This window comes from Bufo bufo, chromosome 1 (genome assembly GCF_905171765.1).
Source record: "Bufo bufo chromosome 1, aBufBuf1.1, whole genome shotgun sequence".
NCBI classification, from domain to species: domain Eukaryota; kingdom Metazoa; phylum Chordata; class Amphibia; order Anura; family Bufonidae; genus Bufo; species Bufo bufo.
Genome location: NC_053389.1, coordinates 524,168,024 through 524,190,635, shown reverse-complemented (window position 1 = coordinate 524,190,635; position 22,612 = coordinate 524,168,024). Strand labels below are relative to the sequence as shown.

General features: G+C 44.1%; 1 protein-coding gene across 1 annotated transcript in view; it reads left to right on the top strand.

The window, feature by feature from the left end:
* The window catches only part of AASS (aminoadipate-semialdehyde synthase), a 77,021-nt gene that overhangs the window by 5,171 nt on the left and 49,238 nt on the right, over nucleotides 1–22,612 (top strand). The window contains exons 2-3 of the mRNA XM_040411649.1: nucleotides 2,715–2,932; nucleotides 21,350–21,526. Of these exons, the coding sequence (XP_040267583.1) occupies nucleotides 2,723–2,932; nucleotides 21,350–21,526 (387 nt within the window). The 5' untranslated portion in view covers nucleotides 2,715–2,722. The remainder of the gene's footprint in view (nucleotides 1–2,714; nucleotides 2,933–21,349; nucleotides 21,527–22,612) is intronic.

Genomic DNA, 22,612 nt, shown 5'->3' with positions numbered 1-22,612 from the left:
AAAGAATTATTAGGAACACCATACTAATACGGTGTTGGACCCCCTTTTGCCTTCAGAACTGCCTTAATTCTACGTGGCATTGATTCCACAAGGTGCTGATAGCATTCTTTAGAAATGTTGGCCCATATTGATAGGATAGCATCTTGCAGTTGATGGAGATTTGAGGGATGCACATCCAGGGCACGAAGCTCCCGTTCCACCACATCCCAAAGATGCTCTATTGGGTTGAGATCTGGTGACTGTGGGGGCCATTTTAGTACAGTGAACTCATTGTCATCTTCAAGAAACCAATTTGAAATGATTCGAGCTTTGTGACATGGTGCATTATCCTGCTGGAAGTAGCCATCAGAGGATGGATACATGTTCTCATTCTGTTTACGCCAAATTCGGACTCTACCATTTGAATGTCTCAACAGAAATCGAGACTCATCAGAGCAGGCAACATTTTTCCATGCTTCAACAGTCCAATTTTGGTGAGCTCGTGCAAATTGTAGCCTCTTTTTCCTATTTGTAGTGGAGATGAGTGGTACCCGGTGGGGTCTTCTGCTGTTGTAGCCCATCCGCCTCAAGGTTGTGCGTGTTGTGGCTTCACAAATGCTTTGCTGCATACCTCGGTTGTAACGAGTGGTTATGTCAGTCAATGTTGCTCTTCTATCAGCTTGAATCAGTCGGCCCATTCTCCTCTGACCTCTAGCATCCACAAGGCATTTTCGCCCACAGGACTGCCGCATACTGGATGTTTTTCCCTTTTCATACCATTCTTTGTAAACCCTAGAAATGGTTGTGCGTGAAAATCCCAGTAACTGAGCAGATTGTGAAATACTCAGACCGGCCCGTCTGGCACCAACAACCATGCCACGCTCAAAATTGCTTAAATCGCCTTTCTTTCCCATTCTGACATTCAGTTTGGAGTTCAGGAGATTGTCTTGACCAGGACCACCCCCCTAAATGCATTGAAGCAACTGCCATGTGATTGGTTGACTAGATAATTGCATTAATGAGAAATAGAACAGGTGTTCCTAATAATTCTTTAGGTGAGTGTATATAGAATATGAATGTAGATCAGGGATCAGCAATCTCCGGCACTGCAGCTGTTCTAAAACTACAACTCTCAGAATCCTCTTTTTACTTCTATGGGAGTTACAAGAACAGCCAAGTAAGTATGCATGCTGGGAGTTGTAGTTTCACAGCAACTGGAGTGCCGAAGATTGTTGATCCCTGATGTAGAAAAGCCACACGAGTTAATGTTACAGACCCTTGTGAATTCGACCAGCGGGGAAAAGATGCCCAGTGAATTCTCCCCTACTCACAATGTCTCAACACTGAGCAGAGTCTAAACAATAGAAATATGTAACAACTGCCTCTCATACTTGCTATAACCAGAATACCCCTTTAAGAGTATTGCATTTTCTCTTTCGCCTATGACAGCACCCCTGGAGAGACTGCCTCCTTCTCCGGACAGGAAACAGGAACCAGAACCACCTTTTAAAAGAGGGATCCTTCCCTCTACCTCCAGTTCTGTTTCTTGTCCTAAGTTATTCTAGCGCTGCGGGGGCCCCGCCAATTGATGCGGTGAGGAGGGTTACCCCGGGCTGCGTAAGTCTTCATGAGGAGCTGCTGCAAAAGTCTGGGCTCCAGTCTCTGTCCCTCACAGTCCGCTCCCTTTCCCCGGCCTAGGGAGTTTTAACCTCTCTGGGACTCCTGCGAACCTCTGCAGCCGTGTTCGCATGTTTGGCCAACAGCCCGTGTGTGTCTGCATCTACTTCCGGGTTCAAGCGGTGGGAGGAAGCCAACGCTGTGGACCGGAAGGAGAAAAAGCCCAGCCAGCTTACTGCCATGCCGACTGGAGAGCTGGGAGTTTTCCATTCCGGCTGGTTCCATTGCCTAGACGTTAGGAGGTGTATTTTACAATATCTGACGGTTACTCAGCCTTGGAGGGCCTCCTCTCGTCTGCTGCTTTTATTTTATGGAGCTAGGAAGGGTTCGGCTGCCTCTTCTCAGACTATTTCTAGGTGGATCAGGCAGGCCATTTCCTTAGCTTACTCTTCTAAGGGAGTAGTTCTGCCCTCGGGGTTTGGGGCTCACTCTACAAGATCAGTCTCCACATCATGGGCAGAGAGAGCTTCAGCTTCTATAGAACAGATTTGTAGGACAGCTACCTGGAGTTCTCCTCATACTTGTTTTACGCACTATAGACTCCAGCTACCTTCTAATGTAGGATAGGATTCTTGCCTATTCTCCAGGGGTGCTCTTATAGGCGAAAGAGAAATATTGGAGTACACTCACCGGTAATCGTTTTTCTTTGAGCCTATGACAGCACCCGGTTAATTCCCATCCCCCAAAAAAAGGATATATAAAATATAAATAAATAAATAAATAAATATATATATATATATATATATATATATATATATATATATATATATTGATTAGAGTATGATGTTATGTTTATTAGTTCTTGAGAAAGGACTGGAGGTAGAGGGGAGGATCCCTCTTTTAAAAGGCGGTTCTGGTTCTAGTTTCCTGTCCGGAGGAGGAGGCGGTCTCTCCAGGGGTGCTGTCATAGGCTCAAAGACAAACGATTACCGGCAAGTGTAATCCAGTATTTTAGATTTTGTGTTGCTCTTCCTTTCTTTTTTTTCTTTTTCTTTTTTTTAGCATTCGCTTAGTTGCTGTCATTCACATTGAACTTTTTGTGTTTTTACGTCTACAAGGTCTCAACATGTGGCAAGTCATGAAGTGCCGGAAGTTTAATGCAGTATATAACCAGCTGGTACGTCGCCATCATAAAGCTGTACTGGCCATAAGAAGGGAAGACATCAACGTCTGGGAGAGAAGAGCACCTCTTGCTCCAAAGCACGTGAAGGAGCTCACAAACCTTGGCTACAAGGTCCTGGTACAGCCATCTAATAGAAGAGCTATCAATGAGAAGGTATTGTCTTTGTAATGAAACTGACCACAAGCTACTTAGGGCTTATTGCTTGAGCATATTCCCTAAAAACTGAACGGAATCAGTTTTTTCTTTGATTGTATTCTATTTCTTTGTCCGTCCGGATGGCATCGGTGTGATTTTGTTTTTCACGTCCATATAAAAATAAAAAATAGACTGAAGAATGCCACCCTGTGTATCCTAGCAACCATCAGTAAAAAATGAACAAAAATTGGAGTATAAAGTCCATTAGTGAATTCCCAGATTTCATAATAAATTTGGCACATTTCCTGGCAGTCCATGTGCCAGAAATTCAAATGTATGCCAGCCATAGCATAAATCTATCAGACGTTGGGACTCCTTACCCTGTCCTCTAAGCCCTGCTCACTTTTCTTGACACAAATTATGCCACAAATATTTTAATTTCTCGCTCGTATCATTGGGAGACACAGGAGACCATGGGGTATAGCTGCTGCTGCTTCTAGGAGGCGACACTAGGCAAAAAAGTGTTAGCTCCTCCTTTCACCTATATCCCTCCTGCATACACTGAGCTAATCAGTTTTAGCTTAGTGTCTGTAGGAGGCAGACCTCCGTGCTTTGCAGGGCGTCTTCTTTTTTTATTTTTACTTTTTTCCCCTTTAGGTACGGGAAACGGAGATGTCTGGCCTCTCTGTTTGCCCGGGAAGGAAGGCCGGTGTCGGTTCCCTTCACCGCCCGACCTCCCCCAAGAAGGCAAAAGTGGACCAGAGCGGCTCAGCTCCCCTGCATCCCGCCAGCCATGGGGTCACCTGCATTTCTGCAGCCCCCCCCCTCCACTCCAGCCTCACTACCACCTCGGTGCTAGTGGCTGAAGAGGTGACACTGCTGGTACCCTGAGAAAAGGGGGGGGGGGGTGAACAGAAGAGGATGAAGATGGGGTGAGTATTGTGAACACAGGGTCAGTATAACTCGCTCCATTCACCTCCTCCCCCAATCTCTCACCCCCACCTCCTCTCTCCATTCCTCCCCTCTCCACCCCTCCATTCCTCGGCCAAGTGCTGTTTTCCTACTGCATTCCCTCCCAGCCCGGGTTCTCTCCTTGTGCAACCCCCTCCACCCCCTTCCTTTGGGGCCTATTGGTACCATTTCCCAGCGGTCACATTCCCTCCTGGGGCTGCATCCAGCTAATGTGCATTGACTACCCCTGTCCCAGGTCTGCTCGGTCTGGGGTTGGGAATCCCACGGCCGTTCTTCTCGGCCTTCCGGTAGGCCCGCAGCTATGCGAGTCCCTAGGGGGTGAAATCTTCATGCCCAGACATCCCCCTTTTCCAGGAGCCTGCTGAGCTCCGCCCCCGGCCTCTCTGTCCAAAACAAAAAAATCCCTTACTAGCCTGCCACCTTACTGAGGCTGGCTTCCCTATTACATGGCTGTGTAGTTTAAAATTAACCCCTTCTTGCCTCCAGTTGTGGCTAGGGGTGTCAGTTTTCGAATGCACGACTATGTTTATATTAAAATAGATAAGTAATAAGTTACCCTGGCACTATCAAGTGCTGAGTGTTGTGTCTGTTGCAGAATTAACCGCCTATAAGGTGGTGCATGTGTGCTCCCCCTCATGCGGTTTCTGCCGTACTTCCCTGCAACAAGTCCATTGGATGTTTTTCATGCAACCCCCCCCCCCCCTTCCACAGACACGCTCTGTACATCCTGTCGCTACCACTGGTTGCTATACATCCATATTCCCCTCCTCCTATAGATGGAGTAATGGCACTACCAATGTATACCGTGCGTCCCGTCATATAACCGTGCATTAATAGACTGACTATTTGCACTACCCACGTATACCGTTCATCCTTTCGTGTTACTCACTCCTCGGGTGGATTAATTACCACTGGATGCCTCACACTCTGTAGCATTGCCCCCTCTCTCTTAGGTGGCGTAAATGTACTACCACTGCATACTGTACAACCGGTCGCATTACCCCCTCCATAGGTGGCGTAATTGCACGACCACTGCATACTGTACTGCCAGTCGCATTACCCCCTTTCGATAGGTGGAGTATTTACTCTATCACTGTATAGTATATCCTGCGTTACCTACTCCCACAAGTTCTATATTCACATGAACGGGTGAAGTAGTTGCACCATCATTGGGTACTATGTCTACTACGCCACAGCACCAGATACTATATTTCCTATAATATTCTTCCTCTTCTACGGCAGTGTATGCACAGAGACAGTACCTACTATTACCCGGTCCTCCCCCACAAGCAGAATACAGGCTCAAGCAAATTGAATATTACACTGCCTCTGAATACTGTTTCCACTTCTAGCTCTCCTCCTTTTCAGGTGGCGTATTTAGGCTAGCACTCCATTCCATGGCTACTACTGTATGTCATCTTCTGCAGGTGGAGTATTTACGCTAGCACTAGAGATCGTAGCTACTACTGTAGGACCTCCTTCCCAGTTAGCGTGTCTACCCTGACTTTGGCTTTTGTGGCTACTATGGTATAGCCTTCTTTTCAGGGGGAGCATTTATGCTAGCGCTACATATCATGGCTACTACTGTATGGCCTTCTCGGGTATGGCGCTAGCCCTTGTTTCGGTGGTTTCTATCTGTATGGGCTTTTTCTCAGGGGAAAGATTTGTGTTAGCGCTCCATGCCATGGCTCCTACTGAACAGTCTCCCCCTTGGGTGGAGTATTTGCGTTAGTACCACATACCATAGCACCTTCTGTATGGTCTCCTCATTAGGTGGAGTATGGTGCTATCACCGTATACTATGGCTTCCACGGTATGACCTCCTCCTCAGTTGGAGTATTGCGCCAGCACTAGTTCCTGTGGCTACTCCTGTCTGGCCCCATTCTCAGCTGGAGAATTTGACTTAGTTTTCTTACTGTTCTGGAACGCCTGCACTATTTTGTCTTATAGGTCCAGATTATCTCTGATGTTTTTGTGACGTCGGACATAGTCATCACATTCTCTCCTGGAGAAGTATTTCTCCTATCTCGGACCAATCTGTGCATTCCGCTGATGACCGCATTGTCCCCTTCAGGCATAGTTGCTGCACAGTGACAGTAGATGGTCTCTGACTAATCTACACACCTCTGATATTTTTAACGTCAGCTTTGCTTCTACCTATCACTATGGTATTTTTTCTTCTTCAGCCTGCAGTTGGGTCTGCCTGATCCAGGCAGTTTGAGAAGTATACAGGGAGTCCAGAATTATTAGGCAAGTTGTATTTTTGAGGATTAATTTTATTATTGAACAACAACCATGTTCTCAATGAACCCAAAAAACTCATTAATATCAAAGCTGAATATTTTTGGAAGTAGTTTTTAGTTTGTTTTTAGTTTTAGCTATTTTAGGGGGATATCTGTGTGTGCAGGTGACTATTACTGTGCATAATTATTAGGCAACTTAACAAAAAACAAATATATACCCATTTCAATTATTTATTTTTACCAGTGAAACCAATATAACATTTCAACATTCACAAATATACATTTGTGACATTCAAAAACAAAAACAAATCAGTGACCAATATAGCCACCTTTCTTTGCAAGGACACTCAAAAGCCTGCCATCCATGGATTCTGTCAGTGTTTTGATCTGTTCACCATCAACATTGCGTGCAGCAGCAACCACAGCCTCCCAGACACTGTTCAGAGAGGTGTACTGTTTTCCCTCCTTGTAAATCTCACATTTGATGATGGACCACAGGTTCTCAATGGGGTTCAGATCAGGTGAACAAGGAGGCCATGTCATTAGATTTTCTTCTTTTATACCCTTTCTTGCCAGCCACGCTGTGGAGTACTTGGACGCGTGTGATGGAGCATTGTCCTGCATGAAAATCATGTTTTTCTTGAAGGATGCAGAATTCTTCCTGTACCACTGCTTGAAGAAGGTGTCTTCCAAAAACTGGCAGTAGGACTGGGAGTTGAGCTTGACTCCATCCTCAACCCGAAAAGGCCCCACAAGCTCATCTTTGATGATACCAGCCCAAACCAGTACTCCACCTCCACCTTGCTGGCGTCTGAGTCGGACTGAAGCTCTCTGCCCTTTACCAATCCAGCCACGGGCCCATCCATCTGGCCCATCAAGACTCGCTCTCATTTCATCAGTCCATAAAACCTTAGAAAAATCAGTCTTGAGATATTTCTTGGCCCAGTCTTGACGTTTCAGCTTGTGTGTCTTGTTCAGTGGTGGTCGTCTTTCAGCCTTTCTTACCTTGGCCATGTCTCTGAGTATTGCACACCTTGTGCTTTTGGGCACTCCAGTGATGTTGCAGCTCTGAAATATGGCCAAACTGGTGGCAAGTGGCATCTTGGCAGCTGCACGCTTGACTTTTCTCAGTTCATGGGCAGTTATTTTGCGCCTTGGTTTTTCCACACGCTTCTTGCGACCCTGTTGACTATTTTGAATGAAGCGATTGATTGTTCGATGATCACGCTTCAGAAGCTTTGCAATTTTAAGAGTGCTGCATCCCTCTGCAAGATGTCTCACTATTTTTGACTTTTCTGAGCCAGTCCTTCTTTTGACCCATTTTGCCAAAGGAAAGGAAGTTGCCTAATAATTATGCACACCTAATATAGGGTGTTGATGTCATTAGACCACACCCCTTCTCATAACAGAGATGCACATCACCTAATATGCTTAATTGGTAGTAAGCTTTCGAGCCTATACAGCTTGGAGTAAGACAACCTGCATAAAGAGGATGATGTGGTCAAAATACTCATTTGCCTAATAATTCTGCACGTAGTGTAAAGCAGTTTCTTTTGTTAGAAGTCTCACGACAAGCCTCTACGGCTCTGGGGGCACCTGTCTTCCACAATGCCTGCTCCTTAGTTGGCGTTTCCTTTTTAAGCAGAGATGTATGCTGCGATCCTTACCTTTTTGCATCGGCTTCCATGAGTGTATTCCGGCGAGTGTATGTGTGCTCTCTCATGTATTGTAGCCTACTCTCTTTTAAGAGTGCGGTTGCTCAGTTTCCTCAGGCTGTGTAATGCCAGTCATGATATGGTCCTGGTTCCAGCATCACTCGCAGTCTTCATTTTGTCCAGTGGCGGAGGTTGCTTTGGCTGCACTCTTCTGCCGCTTTGCTCTCTGCTGCACTGCTGGGATGCGATTGATCCCTGGGGACACAGTCTTTTCCTATTAGACTACTCCCCATTTGTCTATAGTTTTTCATTTTCTTCCTCTGATTGGTTCCCATTGTTTGTTTGTTTATGTTCCCCCTTGCCCATCCCTAGTCTCTTTTCGTGCTGGATTCTTTACAAGGGAGTGGCTACTCACTATTTTCTTTTACAAATTGGCCCACAGCGGTCTCCTCACGCACCTGGGAGATCCCTACAAGACTAGTCCTTTGCCAGTTGCCCAGTAATTCCTTCCAGTTTTCCCAGTTTTTTTCCTTGGTTGAAGTATCCCATCCTGATACTTACACATTTGAGAAGGTAGTGTCTGGGTTTTCCTGTTGCTAGTTCACCAGGTCTCGGGCATACCCAGATTCTACAGGTTCATTTCTGTTGAGTAGACACCCCTCGGTTTTCCATGGGGCCTATTGCCATGCAAGACATCCTGGATTTCCAGTCGAGGTTCCCACAGCAATTCTGTGGTCCTCGTTATCCAGAAGTACCTTCCGCACATCCTCTTCAGTCGTCAGACATGCTTATCCTTCTTGTGGATATTATGTGCTGCTATCCACATCTTCTGAAGCCTCTCGAGCCCTTGGGCGTCGTTTAACTGGGTTTTTCCTCTTTTTGCCTAGTCTAAGATGCCGTGCGTTCTACGCTCTCTGGCGATCCTTCCTGGTTCATGCTCTTCCTGTCCTATTCAGGGTTCCTGTGCATCCTTTCCCCACATTTCTGTGCGGTGCCTTATGACCTGCCTTAGATTTGTTCTAGTCTTTTTTTATTCCCTCCCCATGTTGCTACTTTGGAACATCCCATGGTCTCCTGTGTCCCCCAATAATATGAGCGAGAAAATAGGATTTTTTTGTACTTACCTGTAAAATGCTTTTCTCGCTGAGTTCATTGGGGGACACAGCACCCACCCAGCAAGTTCATTGCTGGTTCTTTTTGGTGTGTCCCACCTGTTCTTGGTTCTGACCCATCTCCAGCTCTTTTTCATACAATTGGTTTCTGTTGGCTTCTCCTGGCTGCTCCTACTGCTTTTGTACAAACTGATTTAGCTCAGTGAATGCAGGAGGGATATAGCTGAGAGGAGGAGCTAACACTTTTTTTTGTTCCTAATGTCGCCTCTTAGTGGCAGCAGCAGCTATACCCCATGGTCTCCTGTGTTCCCCAATGAACTCGGCGAGTAAAGGATTTTACAGGTAAGCTTAAAAAAATCCACAATGGCACCACCTAGAGGGTTACCCCGCCTTCTCAGGGACTCAAAACAACTGTGAGATCAGTCAATAAAAGGCCCCCTCCCTCTTACCGTATCCAGTTGTTTCCTGTTCCTTTGAAGGCAGGATCATGGGATCAGCATGGAGTGCAGGGCCTTTGGTAGGTTATCCTAGTTCACCCCGAGGGCCGCTACAGGAGGAGGTGTCGCGGAGCAAGGTGGATCGCTCCTCCTTCCTCTCGGTGTAAGTCTGGCATATGTCGTTCCGTGTTCCGAGGTAAGGAGCCGCTTGAAGCAGTGGCAGGGGGCGTTCCCATGGGCCAGGGAGCGCTCCCATGTTCCCCAGAGCGTGACGCAGAGACGTTGACATAGTGACGCAGGCGCCAGCGTCGCAGCGCTGATGTCGTCTCGCAGTTTTAAAGGGAGAATGCCGAGGCTCACAGGGTTATCCCTCTATGGTGGATTAGTGCGCCTCCTGCGGTCAGCATGTCTCTACCCTTGATTCGGTCAACAGGCGGATATCGATTCCACCCGCAAGACCACTGATTCCTTCAGGCCCTCCAGCTCTGTAAGCCTCCTTCCTGATGACAATATTGTCCCAGTCACTAAATTTTTCTGTGCACAAGGGGCTATTCTTCTTGGGTGACGGTTCTAATTTTAAAGATAACAATCTGCTCTAAGGTCTCCCTCAATGTTATATTTTCTAGGGTAGAGAAAACATTAAAGGGGAACAGTCCCAAAAGAAGAAATATGCAATTTGTAAAAAGGGACTTGTGGCTTCTTCCAAAAAAGCTCTGTGCCCAAGATGCGCTAATAGGGTAGTTTCGGAAGAAACTCCTAACCTAGTAGAAGGCTTAAAGGGAACCGGTCATCTACTTTATGCTGACTGTACTGAGGGCAGTATAAAGTAGTGACACAAATGCTGATTTCAGCGGTGTGTCACATATCAGCTAAAAGTAAGTGGTTGCCGAGAACCAGCATCATAATCATTGCAGCCCAGGCCTTGAAAATAGTCAAATCTACATGAAGAGTCATGGTTATTCATGAATTCCTGCTCTCCCTGCCCACCTGCTGATGATTGACAGTCTTCTACCTAGTTTTCTCCCTTTCTCTCTAGGACAGAACTGCCAATCATCAGCAGATGGGCAGGAGAGCAGGAATTCATGAATAACCATGACTCTTCTCAGGTAGATTTGACTCTTTTCGAGGCCTGGGCTGCAATGATAATGATGCTGTTTCTCGGCAACCACTTACTTTTAGCTCATGAGTGACACACCACTGAAATCAGCATTTCGGTCACTACTTTATACTGCCCTCAGTACGGTCAGCATAAAGTTGATCACAGGTTCCCTTTAAGAGCCATGATTAAAGAGGAAGTTGGAGCAGTGGTTGAAGAAAAACTTTCGGCCATTGCTCCTAGAGCCTCCACATCCAAAACTCCTATTCTGGAAGAGCAGGCTTCTGATTTTGATGAAGGGGAAGTGTCTTCTGATACAAGCTCTAATGTCTCAGAGAATGCTTCTGGACGTCCGCTCTGTTCAATTGAAGATACTTAATCTGTTAAAAACAGAGTCACAATAAATTTGGAAGAACCCAAAGAACCCCTTTCCGTTCAAGACCAAATGTTTTTGGGACTGGCGGACAGAAAGAAACATGTTTTTCCGGTCCACAACAACATTAAGACTCTTATACATAATGAGAGTAAGGACCCTGAAAAGAGACAACCAGCATCCAAAATGTTTAAGAGAAAATATCCATTTGCTGAAGATGATTCGTCTTCATGGGACAGACCCCCTAAGGTTGATGCTCCAGTGGCGAGAATTTCCAAGAAATCCTCACTGCCATTTGAGGATCTAAGGTTATTAAAAGACCCTATGGATAAAAAATGCAAATCTCTTCTTAAGAAGACCTGGGAGTCATCAACTGCCATGTTAAGACCAGGAATTTCTGCCACTTACACAGCTAGGACTCTATCCTTGGGGTTAGGTCAGCTAGAAGAACACTTACTGTGGCACTCCCAGGGAGAACATCCTGGCGTCCATCCCTATGCTTAAACAGGCCTCTAATTTTCTGGCGGATGACTCAGTGGAAATTGTGAACCTTTCAGCAAAGACGGCAGCTCTATCCAACTCCTCCCGCAGAGCAGTTTGATTGAGGTCACGGTCGGGTGATACAGCGTCAAAAAATCGGTTGTCTTCCCTACCATGTTAAGGTGATCTGGTATTTGGAACCGCCTTAGACAACATCTTAAAGAAAGCCTCTGACAGGAAAAAGGGCTTTCCAACGGAGTCAAAATTCTTCCACCAAAGACTCTCCTTTTGCCCCCAAAGACGTAATAGGTTTGACCAGAAGAAAAAAGAACCCAGCTCTTCCTGGCAATCATCAAAAGGGAAAAATAAAGGTTTCCTATTCAACCCTGACAAATCCTCCCGTCCTTCGTCCCAATGACACCAGAAGTCTGATGGAGTGAAGGCTAAAACTGTTTTGGTCAGCCTGGGAAAAAATTCATGCCTCTCCTTGGGTTCTCTCAACCATAGAGGGGTACCGTCTAGAGTTCCTGCAGATCTCTCCAGACAAGTATCTGGAAAACTCAAAGTTGAACAGAGAAGATCAGGAAGAGATGGACCAGCAGATTGCCTTACTTCTACTAAAAAGGCCATTATACAAGTCCCATTAGAGGAACAGGGGAGAGGGTTTTACTCCTCAATATTCCTGGTCAAAAACAAAACTGTTCCTTCCAGGCAATAATAAATCTGAAGCATCTGAAAAAGTACATTTGTATACAGAAAGTTTAATGGGGGTGCCGGTAGGGTGTATTGCGGATCCGCAATACACTACGGACGTGTGAATGGACCCTAAGAAGTGTTTCTGTTGTATCATGTATCTGGTTCAAGAAATTTTTTGTTATATGTTGAACTTTATTAAATTATGGCATTTATTTCTGAGTCCTCGGTTATTAACTGGAGAAGGTAAGAGTGAGGGGGCCTTTTATTAGCTGAACTCAGTTGTTTCCTGTCCCTGAGAAGGCGGGGTAACCCCCCCCCCCCCCCCCCCCTCCAGGTGGTGCCTTTGTGGAGGCTAAAGGAAAATCAAATTACCGGTAAGGCCTCATGCACACGAACGTATATTCTTTCCGTGTCTTTCTTTTTTTCTTTCTTTTTCTTTTTGCAGACCGTATACGGAGCCATTCATTTCAATGGGTCCGCAAAATTTTTTTGTTACTGTGTGCATTCCGTTTCCGTATGTCCGTATTTCTGTTCTGCAAAAAAAATAGAACATGTTCTATTATTGTCCGCATTACGGACAAGGATAGTACTGTTCTATCGGGGGCCAACTGTTCTGTTCCACAAAATACGGAATGCACGCGGACGTCATCTGTATTTTCGTGTGCATGAGGCATAAGAGTAATTAACCTTTTTGTTTGTGACATGCATTTCATAAATGTCCAAAACTCACTTCAGAGTAGGGTTGCATCGGCTATAAAACTTTCGATACCCAATCAATACTTTTGCACCCGGATTGATACGATACCGGGATTTGCTATTTTCCAATACTAGGCTGCACTACTGCCCAGCCTAGTATGTTTTCATCAGCCCTTCCCACTGTGACGCGGCCGCCACTGCCACCAATGAAAGTATTAAGGGGAGGGGCTATGGAGCTGCTGCTCGCCACCAATGAAAATAATACTGGGGGGAGGCCACTGTGCCACCAATGAAAATAACCCCTAAATACAAATGTAGGCGGCCAGATCACATATCCGGCACCAGGCCTCAATGACAGGGATCCATGTCATTGAGGCCGGGTGCCGGCTGTGTGAAACAGCCGGAAACCACTGCCTACATTTGTATTTAGGGGTTAATTATTTACATTGGTGGCGCAGTGCCCAACCCCTCTCCCCAGTATTATCTTTATTGGTAGCCACAGGGCCTCCCACCCTCCGCAATGTCCCCCCAGTATTATCTTCATTGGTGGCGCAGTGGCCACAGGCCACTCATCCTCAGTATTTGCATTGGTGGCAGTGGCAGCTTCCGATCGGAGCCCCAGCAGTGAAATCGTGGGGCTCTGATCGGTTACCATGGCAGCCAGGACGCTACTAAAGCTATTCTTGGCTGCTATGGTAAGCTCCCTGCTGCTGTGGGCACAAAGCAAAGGGCAGCAGGGACAGTGTGAAGTCCTATTCACCCTAATAGAGCTCTATTAGGGTGAAGAGGACAAGGGTTCTAGCCCCATAAGGGAGCTATTAGTTAATTAAATAAAATAGATAATTAAATAAAAAGTAAAAAAAACACCAAATAAGTTTGTTGCCACCTGTCCTAATTTTACATACAAAAATATCTAAACAATAAAAAAAATAAACATTAAGTATAGCCACGTCTGAAAAGGTCCAAACTAATAAAATATTAAAAATATCTCCTATGTGGTGCACGCTGTAACAGGAAAAAAAAACAAAACAAACATGCGATTCACCATTTTCTAGTCACTATTATGTGTCGGACGTTCCATAAAATGCGGAATGCACGCAGCTTTTTTTGGTGTTTTTTTATTTTTTTGAGTATCGCAATACATTGTTCATCGAATCAAAATTTTGGTATGATCCTGAATACAGCGGATAAGAACTTTAGCCGAATCTCTGGGGAATTTTGTACAGAGGATGGACAGGGCAGACTGTGGCTGTGGTAATAGAGACGGCATCCAAATGCTGCTGCTCATTAGCCACACCCCATAATCCTCTCCTGTCTCCATCATCTCCATTCCCCCAGAGATTCACCTGTAGGATTATAATCCCTGACAAGCAGAGCAGAGAGGAGGATGAGGCAGGTGTTTTACCTCAGTGTTGTGAAGTAACTTCTCTTCCTGTTTGATTAGGACAGATTTTGTGTGTACTAATAGGACGGTGGCCATTTTATTCTAATAATTGCTCCCTAGACAAAACGAGCCATTCTAAGTAATGAAAAAGGTATTTGAGAGCATATTTATCATAAAGTAATATTTAAATAATTTCATTTTCTTAAGTCCCGGAGAACCCCTTTAAGTGGATCTCACAGTAAATGGCAGCCAATTTGAGCTGCGTTCTCCTTTTCTGTATGGATGAGGGTGAGCTGCTTTTAACAGAATGGCTACTTGAATGTCCTGGTTCACTTTCAGGAACATTATTAGGCTTCATTCACATCACCGTTCAGTCTTTCCGTTCTCTGGCAGGAAAACGGAAAGGACGGATTCGGCACATAACTGAACCGAACAGAGCCCACGGGCCCCATAGACTATAATAGAGTCCGTTAGGTTTCCGCTCAGAAGAAGATTTTTGAAGTGGAAACAAAAGTCCTGCATGCACAACTTTTGTCTCTGCTCCAAAATCTTCTGACTGGAAACCTAACGGACCCCATTATAGTCTATGGGGCCTGTGGGCTCCGTTCGGCTTAGTTATGTGCCGAATCCGTCCTTTCCGTTTTCCTGCCCCTAAACGGGGCAGGAGAACGGAGAGGCTGAACGGTGATGTGATCGAAGCCTTACTTTGAGTGGTTTATAGCATAAAGGATGGTATTCACTGAAAGGACAGCAGAAGCTACATATAAAGGCAAACAGAGTATAACAGTACCTGAATAGCAGTATGCAGTTGGTTGAGAGGTGTGACCTCTGATCTCTATGAACACATTTCAGCTTTTAAGAGTTGTAAAATGTCAATTCTTACAAGGAACCCAACAATAAAATTCGCTGAGGTCAGCCATTAATTTGTTTTTAAATGTAACAGTATTTCTTCAACTTTTACTTTTGTACCAGGGTCAACTATCTGGGCATTATTGCATTTACTGGGCAATGCTGTTCAATACATGTAACGTTTAGAATGAAAGTGTTTTGTTCCAGCGATTCAAGGACACCTTGTGTTACCACAAAGACACATTTTCTCCCTTACTAGCGCAAAAACAAATGGAGAAGAATATTTCAAGTTTTCCTTTCATTGCAACGCCTTGGAAAACGTAAAAAGAGAGGGAGACAGAGTTCTTTCCTGTACACTCAGTTCACCTCAACTGGAACAAAGTAAAACTTTAGTTTTTCTGAAAGTGAATAGATGGAGTTTATCATAAGGGTAATATTTCAAATCTGTGTGCAGTTTATTAAATATTGCATGTCTTGTTTTGACTAGAAATGCTCCTCCACTGGAATAGGTTTGTGACTTTTTTTCTTTTTCCAACGTCTTTTTTCAGAAGTTGCTGACTTATGGCCCCATTCACATGAACATAAGGCGTGCCAGTATTGTGGACTGCACACAGCAGGTCCGCAGTACACGCACACCAGCCACGTGCGCTCAGTGATGGGGATGCATTGACTTAAATGGTCCCGCTATGACATGTCCTTTTCTTTTGCAGAGCGGAGGCACGGAACGGAAACACTCGGAAGCTCTTCCGTGTCTCCGCACCGCAAACGATGGAACATGGCCTATCTTTGCCATACCTTGCGGAACGCTGACCCATTCAAGTCAATAGGTCCGCATGCATAACGGACCACTATTTGCAGTCCGCATCACGGCGACCATACGGTCGTGTGAATGAGCCCTTATCAAGGACTTTCTTGATAAATTATACATAGTTAATTGTTTAAAGGGCAACTGTCAGCCAGCGCTCAGCTATTTTCAGCGGCCCCGTAGAAACGAATAGAAGGCGGCTGCGCATGCGCAGTGTGCCCTCCAGCACTTTTTGGGCTCCGTTTAGGAGATAGGTGCGGGTCCCCGTGGTGGGACCCGCACCTGTCTGACAATGGGGGAATATCCTATGGATATGCCCCCATTGTCTCAGATGAGACAACTCCTTTAAACTTATACCCATCAAAGTAAGCATATAACCCTTTTTAAAATGCTGATATAGCACCTACCATAACTGCTTCTTGGGGTCGTGCATTCCACAGTTTGACTATTCCAACTATAATAAATCATTTTCTGTATTGATATCTAAATCACCTTTCCTCCGCACATAAAGAAGGCTTCCTGATGCTTTGTGAAGTCCTTGGAACAAACAGATCCTGTGCCAGGTCTTTGTATTTACCACATATGAATTATACTGTACATTAAAAGGGGTTATACGAACCCTAAAATGCCCCCCCCCCCTCCCCCCCCCCCCCCCGATATGCCCGGGCCCCTCACACACAATGTACTTAACCTCGCTCCCTGGCACCCACGTCGCTTCTGAAGCCTGTCACCCCGATGCTAGGCAGGCTTGTTCCTGTCGCGGCCTGCTATTGGCTTTATCCTCCATGGTCTTGGCCATTGTCAACTGTAGTTCTGTCTGTCTATATTTTATAGTCAAAGCTGAGTTTTAAGTCTGAACCAGAGCCGAGTTCAGTTTAAAGTGGTTTCCACTTTAATAATCAACTACCGAAGTTATTTAACGAAGTTACACGCGACTTTGTGAATAACTTACTTCTGCTCATCTGAGCCCATACATTCTAATACTGTACAGAGGCGGATCTCTGTACAGTATTCCGAAGTTTTGAACGAAGTGGCTTCGGATGAAGCATCTGAAGCTCTCTTCGCTCAACACTAATTACTATACTTCTTATTGGAGTATAGTAATATTCTATAAAAAACTAAGTAGTGGACATTGTAGCCTCCTAGAAGGGCTACAGAAATATAAAAAATAAAAAAACTTTAAAATATCCTCCTTTTCTTAGAATAAAAAAACACATAATTAAAAAAATCATGTGCATCACCGCATCTGAAAATGCCTGTACTATTAAAATCTAAAAATATTTTTCCAATACGGCAAATGGTTTAAAAATGTAATAAAATGTGATCAATAAGTTACTCACACTCCATAATGGAATCAATAAAAATTACAGATCGTCTCGCAAAAAATGAGAGTCCATACAGCTCAGTAGACATAACTATAAAAAAAGTTATGGGTCAGAATATGGTGATGTAAAAAAAAAATTTGTCAGTGATTGTGAGCCAAAAACAGCATTGGAGCCTCCACAGACATAAGGATAAGGGAAAGATCTGCACCTGTTCTGTGTTTTAGAGCCACACCTGGTTTTGGCTCAAAATCACTGACCGAACACTGACGTGTAATTGAGCCTTAAAGGGGTTCTGCACTTTGTTTAAACTGATCTATCCTCTGGATAGATCATCCGCTTCTGATCGGCGGGGGTCCGACACCCGGGTCCCCCGGCGATCAGCTGTTTGAGAAGGCAGCAGCGCTCCAGAAGCGCCGCGGCCTTCTCACTGTTTACCGCTGGCCGAGTGACATCACGACTAGTATCAACTGGCCTGGGCGGGGCTAAGCTACATTCAAGGGAACGGAGCTTAGCCGCACCCATGCCAGTGATACTAGTCATGACGTCACTGGGCCTGCGGTAAACAGTGAGAAGGCTGCGGCGCTGCTGGAGCGCCGCTGCCTTCTCAAACAGCTGATCGGCGGGGGTCCTGGGTGTCGGACCCACGCCGATCAGAAGCTGATGATCTATCCAGAGGATAGATCATCAGTTTAAACAAAGTGCAGAACCCCTTTAAGGCTGGTTTCACACAAGCGAGTGAATGCGTTAAACTCGCAGCATGTGTCTGTGAGAGCTCCTGTCCTGACCTACGTAGCACTGATAGGATCGCCTAGCATTATATTGTAACTCTTAGAATGTATTAATTAGCAAAGGAAGCAATATGGATAACAGTACATTAGTAAGTGCCTTGTATTAACTTCCTCTACATAATAAGTGCCATTTACTGAAGGGAGACAACCTCTTTAAGTTATAAAAAGCAGAGATATAAATGTATAAATTACAGGTTTTACCAAAGCTTTTCTTATAAAACTATACATCTATCTGCTCAGCTCCTCCTGCTCTATAACATGCTGCCTGCAGATTGCACTGCATTTTGTGCAGACAGATTCTCTTTAAGGAAACCACAACGTTTTGTTGTACTTGCAGTGCTTTCTGTTAAACTGTAGCTGTTAGATGACAAAACAATTGAATGTGCAAGGCTACGTTCAAGTCGCCATATCCACTATAGCGGAATACTACTGTTCCCTGACTGCTCCCCATTGACTATAATGCGAACCGATGGTGATAGGCACACTTTCTGGCAAAAAATGGCTGGACAAATACCGCTGTATGTAGCGTTTTTGGTCAGGCTGACAGCAGACATTTATGACGGAACTCCTACCGCTAATGTTAACCAAATGTAAGCTGCATTAAATACTACCTCCGGAGATCTTATAAGGGCCAGTTCACACGACTGATTTTGAAAACCACGCTTAAAAATCAGCACGGAATCAGTTTTATTTTTCTGCTCATTTTTGATGCGTTTTTTTCTGACACATCTCTATTTTTATTTATTTTTTACAAATGGGTGCTTTTTACACATTTAAAAAACAAAACCAAAAATGGTTGTGGCCACAACTATGTAAACGGCTCAATGAGCAGTGGTTTTTATGTAACTCCCATTCACTTCTATGCAAATTTCCCATAGAAATGAATGTGAGTTACGTAAAAGGCATTGCACGGCAAGCTTGGCTGTTTCTTTAATCCCAACCACCTTATCTTTCAATCTTGGACTAAATGTGGTGACCAGCCGCTGTCTGGATGGGGCTATAGAACCTGTATTCTCGAGACAAGTGCAGGTCCCAGAGGTGGGACTGCACCTGTCAGACATTTTGCACATATCCTGTAAGTGTGTCATAAATGTGTGATGAAAATAACCCTTTAAGTGTATGTGTGAGCACAGATGCTATCGATTCATGGGCATTGAGCATCTGGGATCACTTTTATTTATCGCTACTAAAAATGTTTCAAAACTTACTACAAGATGATCATTTCTACACCTATTCTTTTCAGGCACATTTGAATTATGTCATCAGATATTTTGCCTCCCAATGTGTTACCACATTACACTTATTCAGTCAGGCATACCGCATGCTTGTTACGTCTGCTGGATGTGCCCAATTTTCCTTATCCGTACCATACAATATAAGCACCATACAACACATCTGCATTATGGTCATTTTTCAGATTCTGTCTGTCTCATTCAAGATTACTTTCTACATTACCATTACCATCAGACCGTCGGCTGAGACATGTATATACTCGTGTGGAGCAAATCAAAGCTTGTTCCTGCATGCAGATATCACTTGTGTATTTTACTAATTAAAACCAGATACCAATAGATATTCCTTTTTTGTTTTTATTTTCTGATTGTAATTTTTTTACATTTTATTTTAATGTACGTAATTGGCATTCAGCAAACCATTAGAACCAGTAGACTGGCGTTGACCTACTGATCTCCAGACATGCTCCATGGCCTGTGCAGAGCTCATTTTACAGGGAGGAGGAGATACGCTGTGACATCACCTATTGTGAATGGTGGATCCTGTGTAATCTATATAGAGGTGATATCTAATTGTAACTCTGTCTGTGATGAGAATGAGATTACTACTGAGAAGTGATCCCTAAAGATAGAAAGTGTAAGAGTATTATGAGGCTTAGTAGTCCGTGTAAAACGAGCAATATTTAGCCTTTTATTTATTTTATTCAAGGAAATGTGCCAAGTACAGTTCTTTCTGCAGTTAAACCCTTCCCGACATCTGCCATACATGTACAGTGGATGTCAGGTCTATAAAGATGATGCCCAGAGAAGAGCGAGCGCCATAGCAACTAGGACACACATCGGACTCCCTGGGGCTAATGTCTATGATTGGTGATAATGCCAATCACAGACATTTAACCTCTCAGATGTCATTATCAAATGTGACCACAGCATCTGAAAGGCCAAGTGTGTGCTTGCTGGGCAGGAACGCCTCCCCCTGGCCGAGTTCGGGTAAGGCGTTCCTTTGAAGTAATAAGCCACCACCTGTACTGGGCTTCTAGACTTACTGGTAGATTCCAATTCAGGCCTGCAAGTTGCAACACTGTATTGGAATATATCAATCTTTGTATATTGTAATGGATAGAATTCCATTACTTTATACAAATTTCAATCTAATGTTGGGGTCTACGGGTGGTGGGATAAAATATGAAAAAATAAAATAAAAATTCAAATCGTCCTCTTTCCCAAAAATGTGAAAAAAAATAAACAATCCAAAAAATAAACAAACACATATTTAGGATAGATTTTTTTTTAAAGAGGACCTGTTACTACTAAATGCAATGCAATAAAGCAGGAGAAGCTGAGCAGATTTCTAAATAGTTGACAGCTATCTATGTATACACACTTATATAGAGAATGGTATCGGTCACTGAACACTTCCCCCCCTCCTCCATGTACAGCTATCGGTACATATCAGTATTAAGATATTTATGTACAGTGCCTTGAAAAAATATTTATACCCCATTTCCACTGTTCTACTTTTTTCATGCTACACCCAGAAACCAAAATAATTGAGATTTTATGTGATAGATCAACACAAAGTAGCAAGTATGTGTGAAGTGAAAAGAAAATGATACATGGTTTTCAACATTTTTAATAAATAAAAATCTGAAAAGTGTGGCGTGCATTTATATTTGGCGCATGTACTTTTATATCCCTAAATAAAATCCTGTGTGATCAATTGCCTTCAGAAGTCACCTAATTAGTAAATAGAGTCCACTTGTGTGGAATTTATTCTCAGTATAACTATAGCTGTTCTGTGAAGGCCTCAGAGGTTTGTTAGAGAACATTAGTGATCAAACGGCATAATGAAAACCAAGGAACACACCAGACAGGTCAGGGATAAAGTTGTGGAGAAGTGCAAAGACTTGCAGCGAAATGTGGTCCTATAACAGTGATTGTTTTGTATCAAACCCCAGCTAGTTGAAAAATTAACCACGCCTACGTTTTGTACGGCCACCAGAAAGAACATGTCAGTACACAGTAATTGGTTGACATAAATCGAGTTGTCTCCACTCAAACTGTGGTCTTTGGCGAAAACCTCAGACCTCAACCTCCTTTATAATGTGAGTATGTATGAAACTATCTATGACATACACCAACACTGGCATGACACTAACATGATGTGCTGAACTGTCATGCTCTAAATTGACTGTGAAGGTGTGGTACCAAAATACTTACCCGTAGAAAAGTGCTTTGTATTATATTTCTTCATTATTCTGCATTATTATTATTATGTTCTTTTCTTTTCAGGACTATATCAAAGCTGGTGGAATTCTTCAGGAAGACATCTCTGAGGCATCACTAATTGTGGGAGTGAAGAGACCACCAGAAGAAAAACTGATTCCCAGAAAGACATATGCTTTCTTTTCTCACACTATAAAGGCTCAGGAGGCAAATATGTCACTGTTAGATGAAATACTAAAACAAGTAAGAATTAACATAATTTCTGTTCTATACTATAAAATAACAAGAGAAAGGAAACCTTGTAAAACACCTCTGACACAGCTCTTGTTTAAGATGCACAAAAAGGATTGAGGTAGATGGTGACTGATATTCTTTTCATGCATGGTGAGGGATGGAGTTAAATGCTATCTTTATGGTCATCCATTATGCTTTTCGTTAAAGGGTTCTCCGGGAATTAAAGAGGCTGTCTCATCTGAGACAATGGGGGCATATCTAATATATGGCCCCATTGTCTGATAGGTGCCACCCACCCCTGGGACCCGCGCCTATATCGAGAACGGTGCGGGCCAAAGTGGTGGCTGGAGGTCTCTGGTCCGACCACCACCAAGTGCTCTCCCCATAGAAGAGAATGGGAGCGCACTGCGCATGACCGGCCACCGCTCCCATTCATTTCTATAGGCCCAACGGAAATATCTGAGCCAGTGCTCAGCCATTTTCGGCGGCCTCATAGAAATAAATGGAGAGCGGCTGAGCATGCGCAGTGCCCCCTCCACCACTTTTGGGGCTCAGTTTAGGAGATAGGTGTGGGTCCCAGCAGTGGGATCTGCACCTATCAGACAATGATGGGGGCATATCCTAGCAATATGCTACGATGGTCTCAGATGAGACCACCCCTTTAAGAAAATTTAAAATACTAAATATTACTTTATTAAAAATATTTTCCCAAATACCTTACATTAGTTGTAATGGCTTGTTTTGTCTAGCGAGCAATCATTAAGAGAAATAAAATGGCTGCCATCCTATTAGTACTCACAAAACCTGTCCTAATCACAAAGTAGGACAAGTTGCTTCAGGACACTGAGTTTAAGGTCACCTCATTCACCTCAGCTCTACTTGTTAGGGATGATGACGCCGAATACAACTGATAAGAACTTTAGCTGAATCTCTATAGGAATGGAGTTCATGAGGAGACATGAAGTACAGAGAGGACGGACAGGACAGACTGTGGTAATGTGGGGCTGTGGTAATGGAAACTGCATACAAGGGCTACTGCTCATTAGTCACATCCCCACCCTCCTCATTGTACTTCATGTCGTCTCATGAACTTTA